The sequence below is a fragment of the Poromitra crassiceps genome, assembly GCF_964638095.1.
Source record: "Poromitra crassiceps genome assembly, chromosome: 3".
Classification (NCBI taxonomy): domain Eukaryota; kingdom Metazoa; phylum Chordata; class Actinopteri; order Beryciformes; family Melamphaidae; genus Poromitra; species Poromitra crassiceps.
The window spans coordinates 37638685-37655929 of NC_139625.1; the positions used below are offsets into that span (position 1 = coordinate 37638685).

Genomic DNA, 17245 nt, shown 5'->3' on the forward strand with positions numbered 1-17245 from the left:
GTTAAGTTAGGGTAAGGCATAGGCATTTAGTTGTGATGGTTAAGATAGGGTAAGGGCTAGGCATTTAGTTGTGATGGTTAAGTTAGGGTAAGGCCTAGGCATTTAGTTGTGATGGTTAAGATAGGGTAAGGGCTAGGCATTTAGTTGTGATGGTTAAGTTAGGGTAAGGCCTAGGCATTTAGTTGTGATGGTTAAGATAGGGTAAGGCCTAGGCATTTAGTTGTGATGGTTAAGTTAGGGTAAGGCCTAGGCATTTCATTGTGATGGTTAAGTTAGGGTAAGGCATAGGCATTTAGTTGTGATGGTTAAGTTAGGGTAAGGGCTAGGCATTTAGTTGTGATGGTTAAGTTAGGGTAAGGGCTAGGCATTTAGTTGTGATGGTTAAGTTAGGGTAAGGCCTAGGCATTTAGTTGTGATGGTTAAGTTAGGGTAAGGGCTAGGCATTTAGTTGTGATGGTTAAGATAGGGTAAGGGCTAGGCATTTAGTTGTGATGGTTAAGTTAGGGTAAGGCCTAGGCATTTAGTTGTGATGGTTAAGATAGGGTAAGGGCTAGGCATTTAGTTGTGATGGTTAAGTTAGGGTAAGGCCTAGGCATTTAGTTGTGATGGTTAAGTTAGGGTAAGGGCTAGGCATTTAGTTGTGATGGTTAAGTTAGGGTAAGGCCTAGGCATTTAGTTGTGATGCTTAAGTTACGGTAAGGCCTAGGCATTTAGTTGTGATGGTTAAGTTAGGGTAAGGGCTAGGCATTTAGTTGTGATGCTTAAGTTAGGGTAAGGGCTAGGCATTTAGTTGTGATGCTTAAGTTAGGGTAAGGGCTAGGTATTTAGTCGTGATGCTTAAGTTAGGGTAAGGCCTAGGCATTTAGTCGGGGTGCTTAACTCATTCATGGCCAGTTTAGGACTGCCAATATTTAGCTCAGGCCAAAGATTTTCATAATTGTTGGTCATCTTTCAAGACCCACAGTAAATTATCTATTAGCACCAAAGTGATTTGCAATACCTCAAAATGAAGATGTACGTCTCTGGGTTCACCAGGAAAAAAAAGTGAGCTTTTAGCATGTTCTGTACTCTACTTATAGCCATTTATATACACCCTGTTTTCACCAAAAAGGTCTCTCTGAGAAGAGAAACAGGAGAAAAGGCCATTTTTGTAAAGGACACAATCTCAGGCAGAACTCGCTCTCAATTCTTTTATTTTGAACTGTATTGACATCAGACATGTAAATATTATTCGTTATGACACAAATGACAAAATATATATATATATATATATATATATATATACATGAAGTGCTTTTTTTACATTCAACAATACAGTTTACTCAGTGTGAGTGAGTGTACAGACAGACAGACAGACAGACACACACACACACACACACACACACACACACACACACACACACGATCCCCCTTTTATCTTCGTTACGTTGTTTCCGGGTCTGAGTACTGCTGGCGTCTGCTGCTGTGACTGCCGCTTCTGCCCGCGTCCTTACTTTTCGTTATTGTTAGCTGTTCGTGTGTTTATTTTGTTTTGTTCTGGTCCACCCGTCCTCGTCCATGTCTCCCTGTCCTATTCTCCCTGCTGTTTGATCGTTTCCGTTTTCCCCTCGGCTATTCAACACGTCCTCACCACCCTCTGGATTACCTCGTCAAACTGATCGATCATTTCCTCATTCCTCCGCTGATCAACACATCTCTGGATTACTTTCTCCCATTGGATTTATCATTCCCTCTCACTGCCTGGACTCCTTCTGCTTCGCCCCTCCATGACCGACCCGCTGCGTGTGACTCCATCTCGTCTCTTTCGGGCTGGCACACAGGAACGGGGTCCAGGGACCAGGATCGATCATGTTGGTCACGGGTTTGACTACCGCGAACAACTGATCCATGTCCGCTGCCCTGCAGCAAGGCGACCAGCTCGTGCAGCGCGCCGAGGGGCGTTTCAATGGCGTTTCTCCTCTCTGCACAAGGAAGCGTTTCTCCGTTTTCTGTTCTTTCCTCCTGCTCAATTTCAAAACAACAGCTGCGGTAGTTGTTTGTTCACGTGTTGTCGGCTTGTCTTTGAGGCCAGGGACCTGATACCATGTCACAGGCTGGGGAAGTCTTTGAACTACGCGCTGCACTAATAAAAACAAAAACACGTCAAACACGTCTTTGGCGTGGAGGCACATTCCTGATAAGACGTTAAAGACGTCTTTGGCCATGAATGAGTTAAGTTAGGGTAAGGGCTAGGCATTTAGTTGTGATGGTTAAGTTAGGGTAAGGCCTAGGCATTTAGTTGTGATGGTTAAGTTAGGGTAAGGCATAGGCATTTAGTTGTGATGGTTAAGTTAGGGTAAGGCCTAGGCATTTAGTTGTGATGGTTAAGTTAGGGTAAGGCCTAGGCATTTAGTTGTGATGGTTAAGTTAGGCTAAGGGCTAGGCATTTAGTTGTGATGCTTAAGTTAGGGTAAGGGCTAGGCATTTAGTTGTGATGCTTAAGTTAGGGTAAGGGCTAGGCATTTAGTTGTGATGCTTAAGTTACGGTAAGGCCTAGGCATTTAGTTGTGATGGTTAAGTTAGGCTAAGGGCTAGGCATTTAGTTGTGATGCTTAAGTTAGGGTAAGGGCTAGGCATTTAGTTGTGATGCTTAAGTTAGGGTAAGGGCTAGGCATTTAGTTGTGATGCTTAAGTTAGGGTAAGGCCTAGGTATTTAGTCGTGATGCTTAAGTTAGGGTAAGGCCTAGGCATTTAGTTGTGATGGTTAAGTCAGGGTAAGGCCTAGGCATTTAGTTGTGATGGTTAAGTTAGGGTAAGGCCTAGGCATTTAGTTGTGATGGTTAAGTTAGGGTAAGGCTAGGCATTTAGTTGTGATGCTTAAGTTAGGGTAAGGCCTAGGCATTTAGTCGGGGTGCTTAAGTTAGGGTAAGGCCTAGGCATTTAGGCCATGTTCAGACTAGGAGGCCAAATCTGATTTGTGAACTTTAATGACCTATTAATGATTCTATCCAGATTGGTTTTATGAGTCTGGACGCTCCAAGTCTGATTTGTGTCACTTGTCCCAAACCACATATGGAGGTCTGGACACACAGATCCGACTTGAACACTTGCCCAATTCAGATTTGTGGCAGTGTAGACACACTCCAATCAAGAAACCAATCAAGATAATGATGATTAATGACTTTAGCAGCAAATCGGATTTGCCTGTAATGTGAACATGGGCTTAGTTGTGTTGGTTAAGTTACGGTAAGGCCTAGGCATTTAACCCCTGTGCATGCAAATACTTCTGACGAGTAAGGGGGAGAAAATGTTGGCTATCTGGCTTTTGGGTATTCTGCCAAAAAAAAGTGTGTGGATGGATTATTAATTTGCCCTATGTATGCCCAAATTCACATGCTCTGTTAATGAAATAATATATATAGGGAAATACATCATCTTAGTCGCATGTAGAAGTGCTAGCGTGCCTGCTTGTATTCAGCCTGTATCCTCATTTCCTCATGTGTTGCCTGCTTGGCGGTTGGTGTGCCTGGCTGGCTGCTGTTGCCCCTCTACTAAAAATACCTCTCTCTCTCTCTCTCTCTCTCTCTCTCTGTCTCTCTTCTCCTCCTCCTCCTCCAAATCCCCTCATTGTTTGGGTGGGCAAACATTTGAGCTACTGCCCTGTGGTGACGCGTGCCTTGAATGGAAATATCTGCAAAATAGACCATTTGTGTGTGTGTGCGTGCGTGTGTGTCCGTGTGTGTGTGTGCGTGCGTGTGTCTGTGTGTGTGTGTGTGCCACAGCTGTGTTTTTTCTCCTTCTCGCGCTTGGCTTCGATTGGGAGCCGCACCAGTCGAGCGAATCGATTCCCATTGAGCCATTTGAGCCAATCAGGGCCCTAGGAGGGAACGATAAAGCGCAGAAGGCAACAAGGTTGATTTTCTAAAGTGGGGTGTGACAGGAGGTGTGTGTGTGTGTGTGTGTGTGTGTGTGTGTGTGTGTGTGTGTGTGTGTGTGTGTGTGTGTGTGTGTGTGTGTGCGTGCGCGTGCCCACACCCACACGAATGCAATCATCTGTGATCGTTTTGAGTGAAAGTTTGACTGTAGGCTACACGTCTGCACTCTTCTACCCCTTTATCCCATAGATTTGTTTCTGTGTGTGTGTGTGTGTGTGTGTGTGTGTGTGTATTTGTTTGTGTGTGTGTCTGTGCGTGCGCGCATGCGATTTTTGCTGTGAGTCCCCATGGCCCAATCAATTGGACCCCACTGCCTTCATGACAAACAGCCATTGTGTGTGTGTGTGTGTGTGTGTGTGTGTGTGTGTGTGTGTGTGTGTGTGTGTGTGTGTGTGTGTGTGTGTGTGTGTGTGTGTGTGTGTGTGTGTGTGTGTGTGTGTGTGTGTGTGTGTGTACTATGTGTGTGGGGTGGAGGGTGTCAGTCAATAGCCAGAGTTTTTGAGACCCCTCCTTTCCAAACACCCCATAAATTGGACACATTAACACACTTGCAGGTGTCAAACACCACGCTGAACACATACTGTAAGAAAACACACACAGTCACACACGCACACACACAATGTACATCACACATACACCCAAAATACCACTTTCCATTTAATTTGCCCAGAGAAGCAACAACAATACAAAGGTCCCCTTCAACACACACCAGCCTGGTCGCCAGAATAAAGGGTCAAAGTTTGGCATTGTGTATTTCTGCAATCCACAGATAGCTTCTCCACTGCATTGCAAGACATTAATGAGAGGAACCTGAGGAGGAGTGCCATTCCCCCTTTTGTTCTTGCCGTTCCCTCTCAACGTTTACTCTGGGAACTCTGTCCCCCCCCCCCCCCCCCCCCCCCATTTCCACCACTGTGCATTAGGGCTGCACCATTAATCAAAATAAAATTGCGATCTCGATTCATACCTACTGCCAATCTCATTTCTAATGACATTGATTCTGCAGCATTTTCATTCGGGAGATCAGCTGGAACAAAACAAGCGCTCCTACTTTCGTGACGAAGTGAGCACATTGCAGTGAGGAGGCAGAGCAGCCAGCAGAGACCGGGTAGGCAATGAAGAGAAGAGAGAAAATAAACCAGCGACAGACAGACAGTGACACTGGGGCTGAGAGGAAACGTGTCAATAATAATAGAGCAAATATAGGAATATAATAATGGCTTTAATTTATATAGCACACTTTAAAATGTAAAACAAATCTCAAGGTGCTTTACAGTAGCTAAAATAGTAAAATAATATAGGAAGGAACCCCTCACCAAAACATGCAATATCCTGGTCGCTGAAGTGGTGCCTCCTCTGGTCGTTCGGGACGCCTGTTCGGAGGGAGGGGAACTCGTTGGAATAGCGTGATCCTCCCACGTGCTATGTCCTACCGGTGAAGCTTCCCCTGTCAGGTGAAAAGAAGCGGCTGGCTACTGCCCATGTCTCAGAGGAAGCATGGAGCCAGTTTCGGCTCTCCCCAGATTGGCAGAGGGTGGAGTAGCAACCAGGATAAACAAATTAAAATTTGCACTAATGGAGGATCAAAATGGTATAAAAAAAAAAATAATAATAATAATAGAGCAAATAAAAATGACAAAATTAATCCAGCAGACCCTGTCCACCTTCCTGTGGTCATAGCGACAAACGGTTCACATTCCGCTGTGTGGAAGTTTTTTTGGGTTCAAACAAGATGATGACATACTGTAGGCTACTTTGCAAGCAGTGCAAAGATATGGCTCCCATCAACACGGCAAAACGAGAGATTTAGGAAGCGCTACTCAATGCTCTCTCGCAACTACTTTTCAAACATTGCATAATTACCTGGTCTATACAATCAGCAGCGAACAAACGTGTATTGCAGGGAGTAGATAATGTTGTGACGACAGATTTATGGTCCAACCGAACTATGGAACCCTATATGAGCCTGACGGTCCATTTGAGCGGTAGTGACTTCAACATGAAAACTCAGTGCCTATACAGACTCACACAGCCAAGGCTCTAGCCCAGGTACTGAAGGAGGCTCTTACCTCCTGGAGTTTGGAGGAGGAGAAAAAGGAGCCTCCCTCAACAGCTGGCCACGGCTTCAATGTTTTCAGCACAGGCTACATCTGGCTATCCGTGAGCTGTTAAAATTTACAATTTATAATTTTCACATTTTAACTCATTGAGTGCCATGGACGAACATGTTCGTCATTTCGTTTAGTAACGTAGAGTGCCAAGGACGAACATGTTCGTCAATTGCGTTTTTTGACGGGGGGATGTCGATCTAAGCCTCTTACATCGCCTCTTACAATATGGGAGCTATTGAATGTGTCTAACCTATTTTACAGAACCCTTAGGTGGCGACAGTGCTCTCCAGATTACAGAAAGGTCCGGAAAACTGCAGGAGAAAGCCGTGATCAAAGAGAAACCGATGCATGCTGCAGCCAGAGCCATATAGATTGCTCTGTCTGCAGCTGACAGTTGGCTGCGATCCGCGCCCACAACTGAGCTCCTCTGCCTCTGTCTATCTGTCTGCATATAGTTTCTCCACACGATTACCCGCCAGAAAGGCAGCACCCGACGCCGAACGGCCAAACCTTTTCCTGCAGTCCCGTTTGGCATTTCCTTGTCGCGCTGGGATCCGCCCGGGAGCCGCCGTCAGCCGCCCGGCGCAAAAACGGAGGCTCCGAAAATAGACTGGGTGCGTGTGGGGAGGAGTTTGCAGCTCAGGGGGGGAGAGGGGGGGAGAGGGGGATGGGGCACGCAGGCTGCACAGAACTACACCACGTCACTACATCAGAAAATATTAGCTAGAGTCAGTGAATGTGCTTGAAATGCTGCATTTCACAAAAGACTGAATATCTCAGCTTATAATTTGAAAACTGTCTTTTTGCTCAAAACAGCCTATATTCTCCGGCTCATAACTAAAGAACGGAAAATGGTATCAATAAACTTTTTTTTGCAGATGATAGAACAGGGTCTCCTCGTTCTTTGTGTGTGTTCGGTGTTTACATAGTAATATCACACAATATTCTGTGGGCCTCGAGAAATCACTGAAAACGCTCTGAAACTCTGGCACTGGGAGCTTCCGTTCTCCAAAAGTGTCTGGCACTCAATGACTCCATTTAGCAAAATTAGTATAATAATCTAAAAAAAAAACAATAATAATAGCAATAATAATAACAGCAGTAGCAATAATATGAATAATCTATTTAAATCAATGTTTTATAATAACAATAATACAATTAATATTAAATATTAAAATAATAAAAGTAGATGATGATGACAATAATGAATTAAAAAAAAATTCATATCAGGTAAATGAGTGCAATAAAGACTGAAATAAATCGTGAAAGAGAATCGTTCAGAGAAAGAACATTGTGATTCTCATTTTATCCAGAATCGTGCAGCCCTAATGTGCATATCATGTTTCTAGATACGTGTATATATTAACGTTCTAGAGTGTGCTATTGAAATAGCGCGGTGGCCAGTAAAGGTGTTGTGGTCAGGGTGCATGGAGGTTGTCAACACTTGTGTTTCACACCGGAGCTCTGTGGTGTTCAGGTCCTGGCGTGTTCAAAGTCTAAATTTCTACCGTGAGTCACATTTTGTTATTTAAAGATGCAATATGTAAACTTAATTAAATTATCTAAAAATGAGTAGACGTATGTCATACACTTTTTTTGTTGTCTACTTACATTATCTTAAATGTTTCCAACGATGTCCCAACCCAGAGAAATCCTCAATTCCAAAGACACGGAGCGTTTCACATGATTGCATGTAGATGACGTCATCACCTCTTTCCCGAAAACGCTGATAAAAGGAACTAAGGAGAAACGTTCCAAGACTGAAGGAGGAGCGGGCCGGGGACACAAAACACCAGCCCACAGCTCGCGCTCAGGACCCAGGACCCAGAACCTCGCTTTCCCCCCCACGCAGGCTAAATTAAGCTTCTCTGGGGTCACTGGTGACCAAAACATTCATTTGTTAGCAAGTACAAGTCACACCTTTCAATAAAATAAGTGATGAAAATCCATTGCTTGGTTGCTGAAGAAAGGAAGATGCTTTTTCCGCATTAGCAAGCTAACGCCCCTAATGCTGCCATCCCACAATTCTTTGCGGCTATGGAGTCATCAACACATGACCTTTGTCACTGTTTTGAGAGAGGTTTCAGAAGAATGACCCCTAGTGGCTGAAAATTACATACTGCACGCTTAACTTACCAAGTTGTTTACTTGCTTTGGAAATGCGGTGAGGTTTTCAAATTAACCGCTGTCTTGTTTCAAATGTACGTTGAGATTGTAGGTGTCCCTGTTTTTCACACACACACACACACACACACACACACACACACACACACACACACACACACACACACACACACACACACACACACAGGCGTTGTATATGAGGGGCTGGGATTAAACTTGTATGGATGCAAAGCACAGTGGCAGAGAAACAATGTGATGGGAGAGAGAGAGTGAGACAGAAAGAGAGAGAGCAAGACAGAGAGAGACAGGCAGAAAGAGAGAGAGAGAGAGAGTGGAGTGCATCTCTCCCAGACTGAGATATATGGGGCTGTAAACCCTCCAAAGCTCTTCCAGATAATATTTACATAGCGCTCCAATAGCCACTGTGCAGCTTGTTGCACAGCTCAAGGTCAAATGCACATAACTTACATTCTTTAATAAGCCAGAGAGGCAAGGCAATAAGAGAAAGAGATACTGTACATCTCTCTCTCTCTCTCTCTTTCCCTCGCTCTATCGCATGGAATTAATTGATACTATTGGGAAGCATAAGGTGTGTAAATCCTAAAGTGAGGAATATATTATTTTAATTGGTACTGTGGATCTGAGAGAGAGAGGAAGAGAATAGTAGAGGAAGACAGAAAAAGGGGGAGGGATTGAGGAAGAGAGGGAGAGTGGAGGAGAAAGAGTGAGGGAGAGACAGAGTGGGGGAGGGAGAGAGAAAGAGAGTGAGGGAGAGACAGAGTGAGGGAGGGAGACAGAAAGAGATTGAGGGAGAGACAGAGTGAGGGAGAGAGAAAGAGAGTGAGGGAGAAAGAGATTGAGGGAGAGGGAGAGACAGAGTGAGGGAGGGAGAGAGTCAGGGAAGGAGAGAGAAAGAGATTGAGGGAGAGAGAGAGTGAGGGAGGGAGAGAGAGAGTGAGGGAGGGAGAGAGAAAGAGAGTGAGGGAGAGAGAATGATAGAGAAAGAGAGTGAGTGAGAGAGATAGAAAGAGAGATGCTGCAGTCTCCATCTCGGTCTATGAGCTGCAGTGAAGTGTGCGTGCGTGCGTGTGAGTGTGTGTGTGTGTGTGTGTGTGTGTGTTTCCATACGTCCCATGACTTCCTCCTCCTCAGGAGGGCAGTAAAAGCTGTCCCTCAGCGACCATGAATTTACAGCCCTTATAAACACCTCTCCTCCTCTGCCTCCTCCCTCCCTCCCTGCCTGCCTCCCTCCCCTCTCCACCTTCTCCAACAGGAGTATGCATATTGGAAGCTTGAATAAAACCCCAAAGGCAAACTTCAACTTTGTCTTGCCTGCCTTCCTCTGTCATGTCTGTTTTATCTGCTGCGAACATGCTCCCCTTCCACAATACAGACTCTCTCAATCAGACGCTCACGCTGGCTCTGCTGCTGCCGCCTCAGCTTCACGAATGAGTCCGAGCAAGTGGACTTGTCTAATTGATGGACTCCTTAAAGTTATAATCCATCAGATTTCAGTTTTGTGCTCTTGAGTGACACCTATAGAGACACTGCATGAAATAGGCCACGCCCATCATGGGGGAAAGCTCTCCATTCACTCCCATACACCAGCGTAATTTTCCTTGAATTAAACATAGCGCAAAGCTGTTGTTTGGTGTGCTGCGCAGACAACAAATGTAAAAAAAATCGCCAATTAAAGTTTTTTTGTACTCCTGAGCAAAACAAGGAAGCCATTGAGAATTAGCGAGAAGAAAAATATGGTGTGTTCATCTTTCATACGCGACCATGCACGCGACATAGGCGAACGCCAGGATTTGGAGGGGGGAGTTTTTGTTTCCCCCCGTTTTGGGCGTGGTTTCTGAATGATGACGTGCTCCGCAGTGTCTCTATGGCAATGACTGGTAATTGCAGGTGAGATCAAAACAATGTTATTATGTGACATTAGTCACTATCAGTTTGTTTGGCCATAGTAACCACACATAATGCTAGCAGAGACCGGAAAAAAGTAGCTTGTTATCCTACTTCACACAGGAGTTGTCGGGAACCTACAGTAACCTACAGAGTGAGTCTATTGTGTTAGCTCCGCCCACCCTGTGTCACCACAGACACCAAGTTCATAAATGCTGCAATACGGAACATGCAAAGGCTTCCATCAATGGGCCATAGGCTCAATAGCCATTGTGTTAACTCACTATCAGTTTGGTAGTCTACAAACGTACCATTTTGGCTCCCACAAAATCGTACACTTGTGGGAGGGCTCGATGTTTGTTCCTTGCTGCACCTGACTGGGTGAACAACACACGGGGCTGTCCTCCACGGTTTGGAGTGGAGAAAAAACATGACGGACAATTCTAAACTTTATCTTCCTACATGAAAAACACTCTACAAATTGTGTTTCTGATCACATTTGATGCCTACAATAGGCCATGCTGTGTCTCCCTGTGTCTTGTCCCTGTGTTTTGCGTTTACAACCGTTCGTTTAAAAGATCAGATACAAGCTCAGCACGCTAATTTGCATAAAGTTGAGAATCCTGAACTTTATGCAAATTGTCAGGCGGGCGGTGCACTCTCCCCCCTCGCGGACCTCCCCGCTCGCCCCACAATGCATTGCGCGGCTGTCGCCAATACACAATGGGACACATACCGTTTGGAATCAAATCTCTATTTCCCTTAGTTTCATAGAGTATGTTTGCATTCACACCAATAAACCGATTATTACGGGATTTCTAGAGTTACCTGAATGGTCATGAAAACAGCATAAACCCATCTCCTTTATCAGATAAAGGTCGTCGTCAGATTATGAGAAATCCGATAAACCCACCTAGCTTTCTGCTGAATCATCAGTTTTATTCAGTGCATGGCCCAATGTCCATTCACACACTTTGAGGTGAGTTCCCGCTACTTACTAAAGTGCATGTAAACACAGAAATCAGATTATTGCCATTTACCTGATTATTCTCAGTGATCTGATTATTTTGTGCATGTAAACACACTCATAGTTGAGGCTAAAAAACAATGATTGATGATGCTGTAAATCCCACATCCTGATCACCACCAAATGTATTAAATTGTTCTGTGGCCCAAGGCCTATTTGTCCACCAAATCCAATGGAAAACAATGAATAAGTTCTGGATATATCCTGCTGACAGAAAGGTAAACAAACTACAGTAACTAACGTTAATGGGGGCAAAATCATACCGTCCATGGCAGAGGTAATGAAACAACAATTTGGGGTTCTGGCCTGCTAACAGGTCCAATATGGCTTCAGCATAAAATGAACACTTTAACTAGAAGTTTTCCTGCCAGTGTCCACACCCAAGTATTTGGGAAAATGGGGCAAATCTGGACCTTCTCAATTACGGGGGATGGGACCATTCTGTCTGTTGCAGGCCCACTTTGTGGTTTAGGCATCATTACACAAAAATCTTGCCTAGTCTAGTGCAGCTATAATGGCTGGCTTGTTTAGCCTATCATTTTCACATTCACTACACTGCAATGTCCTACTGATCAGCAGATACTCCATGGGCTGTCTGTACACAAGCCGTCACTGGCATTTGCCCTTCGAAGTCACCAGGCAACCAACAGGTAGCTGTGTTTAAACTCCTGGAGTCAGTAACTCTGGACAGTTTAATTCTTGCAAAAATATACCAATATTGTATGTAACTCTTGGGCAATCGTTTGAATGTTGTTGATACTATACATGCAAAACAGAGCAATTTGTCCCAGATTTTCTTTGGGAGTGGATGTTATGAATCAATGTAAAGGCTTTTGCTCGCCAAGTCCGTATTTTTCGTCCGAAATTGTTGCACATTTAAAAATAAATGCGACCTCATGTTGTGTTACTCACGTTTGCACACTGACTCCGAAACTTTCGTCCGTCATTAAAGTTTTCGAAACAGGTTTGATTTTCTAAATTTTTTGCACCAGAGAAAAGCCTTTTGCGAGCTGTTTCACCCGTGTGTGTCTGTGTTTTGGGGAGAGAGCCAGAGGAGCTTGGCTCCGGTCTGAGCAGAAAGGCAGCCGGAGAGATGCCGGGGGCTCGCTCCACCTCACTGGCCCCTCTCTGCTCCCTCTCCCCGGGGCACGGTGCTGTCTCTGCTCCCTCTCGCCGGGGCATGGTGCACGGTGCTGTTACTCATCTATTTGTTTATTTGTTTATTAAAAGGATCCCCATTAGCTGACGCCTAGACGACAGCTAGTCTTCCTGGGGTCCAAGACAACAATACACATTACATGACAAGCAATACATTTAAATACAAAAACAAAAAGGAAAAGAACAGGGATATGTATAGGGATGGGGATCAAGACCCAGTTCTATGAGGACCCAGTTCAAAATTTCTCAAAACCCGAAAATCAATCATGTCCGAGCTTATTGATAATGCTATATTGAGACTTGTGGGTCCTATAAAGCAACCATATGTCTCGACTCGAGGCGAGAGTCATGTTTCAAATCAGTGGTGCACAAACATCAAACATTGATTACAGTTTTTGAATTCAATTTAATTGCCTGTCAACCTTGATTGAATAAATACAGTTGTTTGGATGAGAAATCTGTTGATGTTTTCACAGCAATATAAAATAGATATTAGAGAAGAAATGACCTGTTTAACTTCCTAACACTAGCTCTAAGCAGTGTTTATTAAAGGCTGGGCACATTTTATTCTGTTCAGAAATCAAACAGTCACAGACTCACAGTTAAGCGATAAAAGCTATAGTAGTTCTGTTAAGAATTTATTGTTGTCTTGTCTTTCCACCAGATAATAGAAAGGTATTGATAAAGACTTGGATCGTTAAGCAGTCTTGAAAATTTTATTTGATATTGATAATATCAATAAAAATTAACGATCCCCATCCCTAGTTCTGTATTTAGCAGTTGTGCGAAATTTGAACTACTCCCTATTCACAACAGGCTCCATCCCCTGTGTTTGTGGCATACAGCATGTGCATTTGCATACTGTATATGTTTGGCAGTCATATATATTATAATTGACTGTGACTGTGGTTTTCTGTGTGTGTGTGTGTGTGTGTGTGTGTGTGTGTGTGTGTGTGTGTGTGTGTGTGTGTGTGTGTGTGTGTGTGTGTGTGCGTGCGTGCGTGCGTGCGTGCGTGCGTGCGTGTGTGTGTGTTTGTTTGTTTGTTTGTTTGTGGGTGTCTGTGTATCGGGGGGTGTGTGTGCGCGCATGTGCGCGTGTGTGTGTGTTGACAGCGTGCTGTGGGAGCCCATGGGGGACGGCAAGCGCGTGATTTCATTGGCTGATAACCACGCACTACTCTGGGACCTGCAGGAGAGCTCTACACAGGCTACGGTAAGACACACACACGCGCGCGCGCGCGCACACACACACACACACACACACACACACGCATGCGCCATATCACACAATAGCTAACTCATTATTTGATAACCGCCGTATCTTCTTGGTGTTATCACACACATCCTCTGTGACAACAGCAGAGGAAAGTGTCCACCATTCATTCTCTCCCTCTCTTTCTCTCTCTATCTGTCTCTCTTTCTCTCCCTCACACACACACACACACACACACACACACAGTATCCGGGCAGGTTTTAGGCTCCGGCTACTTTAATATCATTCTGGTCAAGTCTCCCCTACTGCAATAGTAATAGTTTTCGTTAATAACTTGGGGGGGAAATCCTTCAATGTCAGACTTTTTATTTCACGTGAAATGCAGGAAGTGAGGACGACATGCTTCCTCTGATATATGTGCAGATGCCAAACGCTTCTTTTCAAGTGATGGCGAGGAGTATCACCGGCAGGACGTAGCGCATGGGAGGATCATGCTATTGCCCCCAGTTCCCCTCCCCCACCCGACCCTGAACGGCCACAGGAGGCACTAGTGCAGCGACCAGGACTCATACCCCACCGGCTTCCTACATGCAGACACCAAGACCAATGTGTCTTTAGGAATGTCTGAGCCGGAACTACCGCTGCCATGAATTGAACCCGCGTTTTTTCAATATTTTATTTTTCAATTTTCAGAACATGAAAAGCTAAAAAACAAAAACAAACTCAGACACGAAAAAAGAAAAAAACACACATCATCAGCATTCCAACATTCCAACATTGTGCTACCAGCCGCATGAGGTGCTTATGTGCTTGTGAGAAATGATGTTGTATAAAATCCCACGCAAGGAGTCCATGAGAAATCAGCTGGGCGAGTTAATCGTCCCTTCTAACCTTGTCCGGGTATGCCAGAAATGGGTCCCAGATGGTTGAAAACTTCCTAAGTGAGTTGGTCCTCAGAAATCTGAGTCTCTCCATATGTACAACCGAAACCATGTCCGTCAGCCACAGCTGAAAAGGGGGTGGAGAGGGGGACTTCCACTTCTTCAGAGTGGAAGTCAGCCGTAGGGAGGAGCAGAGAGGATTGCAGAAGATGGCGAGGTCCGCCTCCAGCTGAAGGGTTATTTTATAGGCCTTAGAGTACCAATCAAATATTTTGACCCAGAATCCGGATAGTGAAGGGTAAAACCAAAAAGCATGGGACAGTGTACCCTCTAACACCTGACACATATCACATACTGTAGTGGTGAGACAGAAGGGTAGATCTTGTACAACTTAGACTTGGAATAATGAAGACGGTGAGTGACTTTAAATTGGATCAGCTTGTGTCTGCTGTTAATTGAGCATAGACAAACTCCTGTCCCATATACAGTAATTTCAGACAAATCAACACCAAGTTCCTCCTGCCATGCCTCTCTAATCCTCTCAGTGAGGGCCCTGATGCAGCCATCAAACAGACACACAAATCTAGAAATAAGTAGGGCTGGGTTACTTGGCACCGAAATGAAAGCATCGATACTAAGGGGTATCGAAACCTCCCTTGTCAATCGATACCAATTTTCGATACCAAAACAAAACAGCGTCATTGAGTCTATTAGCATGCGACATGCTTGTACACCACGCTCTAATACGGCTGGTGAATGGCTGTCATGTAGAGGCATGCAGGAAAAGTTATGCCCACTTTAGCCGGTGTGTGTTTGTTGTGAGGCAGGCAGCGTGCGGTGTGGATACAGTATACAAGAAGTGGAACTAGCGTTAGCCACTCAAGCTAGTCCTATCCTGGAGTACCATATGGTGAAGATGATGAAAAGCAGGGAAAGAAACAGAAACAACAAGGACTGGTTTCCACAGACGAGAGAAATAATCGAGAGGTGGGTCAGCTTACCGCAAGTTGTTGTTGATGTTATAGTCTAGTAGGAACGGGGGGTCCCCGCGCACCCGAAAGATATATTTTTCTAACATAGATTTTTGTACTCCTCAAGGTATCTAATAAACAAATTTTGTTGTTACCCCGTTGAAATAGTGTCCCATGGGTCCGTTTGGCGGCCATCTTTGCGGGCATATTGCGATGTCTGATGAAAATGGATAAGGGTCATAACTTTTGAACTAGACGTCATACAGAGACAAATTACACCACTTTTCTGTATGATTTCTGCATGAGGAATTGATTGAGAGGGTTGTTTTAATGATTTTAACAGGTTTAGTATAGTAAAACTAAAAAACATATGAAAAAAGTGTCTAATTTACTCTCAAAATCTTGCAAAATAAATCTATCTACATATTAGTCCATGGGCCAGAAGGGTTGGGAATAATGCTCATATTGATTTTTGGCAAGGTATACATCTCTAGAGTTAGAAAATATGTGAGAGCATTGCACCATGGTAACTATATGTGTGTTATCACTCGATTTATAACACCATGCAAAACATAATAGTTGTGGGACTTAGGGACATTTGAGGCTAAGTTCATGCAAATCAAGTCTAAAAGCACCAGAATTTGCCCAGAATTAGCCCAGGGCATGCTCTAACAATTGAGCCAGAGTGCCCGAGCTGGTGACCCCCGGGGTCACCATGGCGGCCAAATCCAATATGACCACTGTCCGAAAAAGATTTTGGCTATAACTTTTGAAAGAGATGAGCTAGAAATACAGACTTGGTGTCTATCTTATGTTTTTTGACCATTAGAAAGGTGTTGGAATGCTTATCTTTACTAATGAAGATGTGTGTGGACCCCTAATCTGCATATTTCCAAGATGGCGGCTACCTGAATATGAGTTTTACCATAACTGTTGATGCTTTTAGTAAACTCGTGTCCATTTTATGGTTTTTGAGTTTTAGAAACACATTGTAATACTCAGATGTATGATTGAATCTATCTATAGCACTCTACTTTGCATAGTAAATAGGCTACCAATATGGCTGCTATCCCATTTCTTTTTTACATACACTTTTGTAGTTGTAAGAATGAGTTACCATCAAACTGGTGGAAACAAACAATCTACAGTATTTATCTTAGATATTTTATTGAAACTATTAGTGAGTAACACTTAGGTATGTCCATGGGTTGGGGGGGTTAAGTTAGATTGAGTGTAAAGTGTTTTTTGTTTATATCCTTATATCCACAGCCAGATTAATCAAATATTGTTGTCTTGACCGCATTGTTGGTACAGGCACTCTTGCATCCACATTGAGGTGCCACGGGCTCCAGCTTTACAGCATTCACAGCACCCACTACATGACTTTTTGCAGCTGCAGCAGAGAATGATGACTCAGGCTTTACTGGCATCTGAAAGATGGGTCCAGTAAGGTTCCCAAGTCTTGGTCATGGGAGTCCCAGTACCAGCCCCACGTACTGAACTCTGGATATTTTGCTGGACAGAGGTTGCCTGATTCCAGTAGAAGCTGGTCTGCAGCAGTCCCCATTTGACATGCTGAATCAGTGCATCTTGGGTGGGAGGCAAGTTCTCAAGGGACTTGGTACCATTTGAGAAAAGCGGATGTCTGGCTTCATCTACTTGGCTGGAGACACAGCTCTTGCTGGACATGACAACAACCATAATGCTTCCAGTCTTTGGACATGGACATCTGAGTTGATCGGTTCAGGCTCCAAGGTGAAGGCATCCACGGTCTCAGTGAGATCCGCATGTTGCTTCCCAAGCTGCCCATCCACTCCTTTTCCCATAGCCCTGGAAGGCTGATGTAGTATCACATCATTTTAGCACATGGAAGAGATGTAATGCCAGTGATCTCTGGGGACCAAGAACATTGCAGATTTTGTGAACATAAATGTACTTTCC

General features: G+C 44.3%; 1 protein-coding gene across 1 annotated transcript in view; it reads left to right on the plus strand.

Moving 5' to 3' along the window:
• Positions 1-17245, plus strand: part of eipr1 (EARP complex and GARP complex interacting protein 1) — a 112188-nt gene that overhangs the window by 33449 nt on the left and 61494 nt on the right. Inside the window, exon 5 of the mRNA XM_083633557.1 lies at positions 13353-13452. Coding sequence (XP_083489683.1) covers positions 13353-13452 — 100 coding nt within the window. The remainder of the gene's footprint in view (positions 1-13352; positions 13453-17245) is intronic.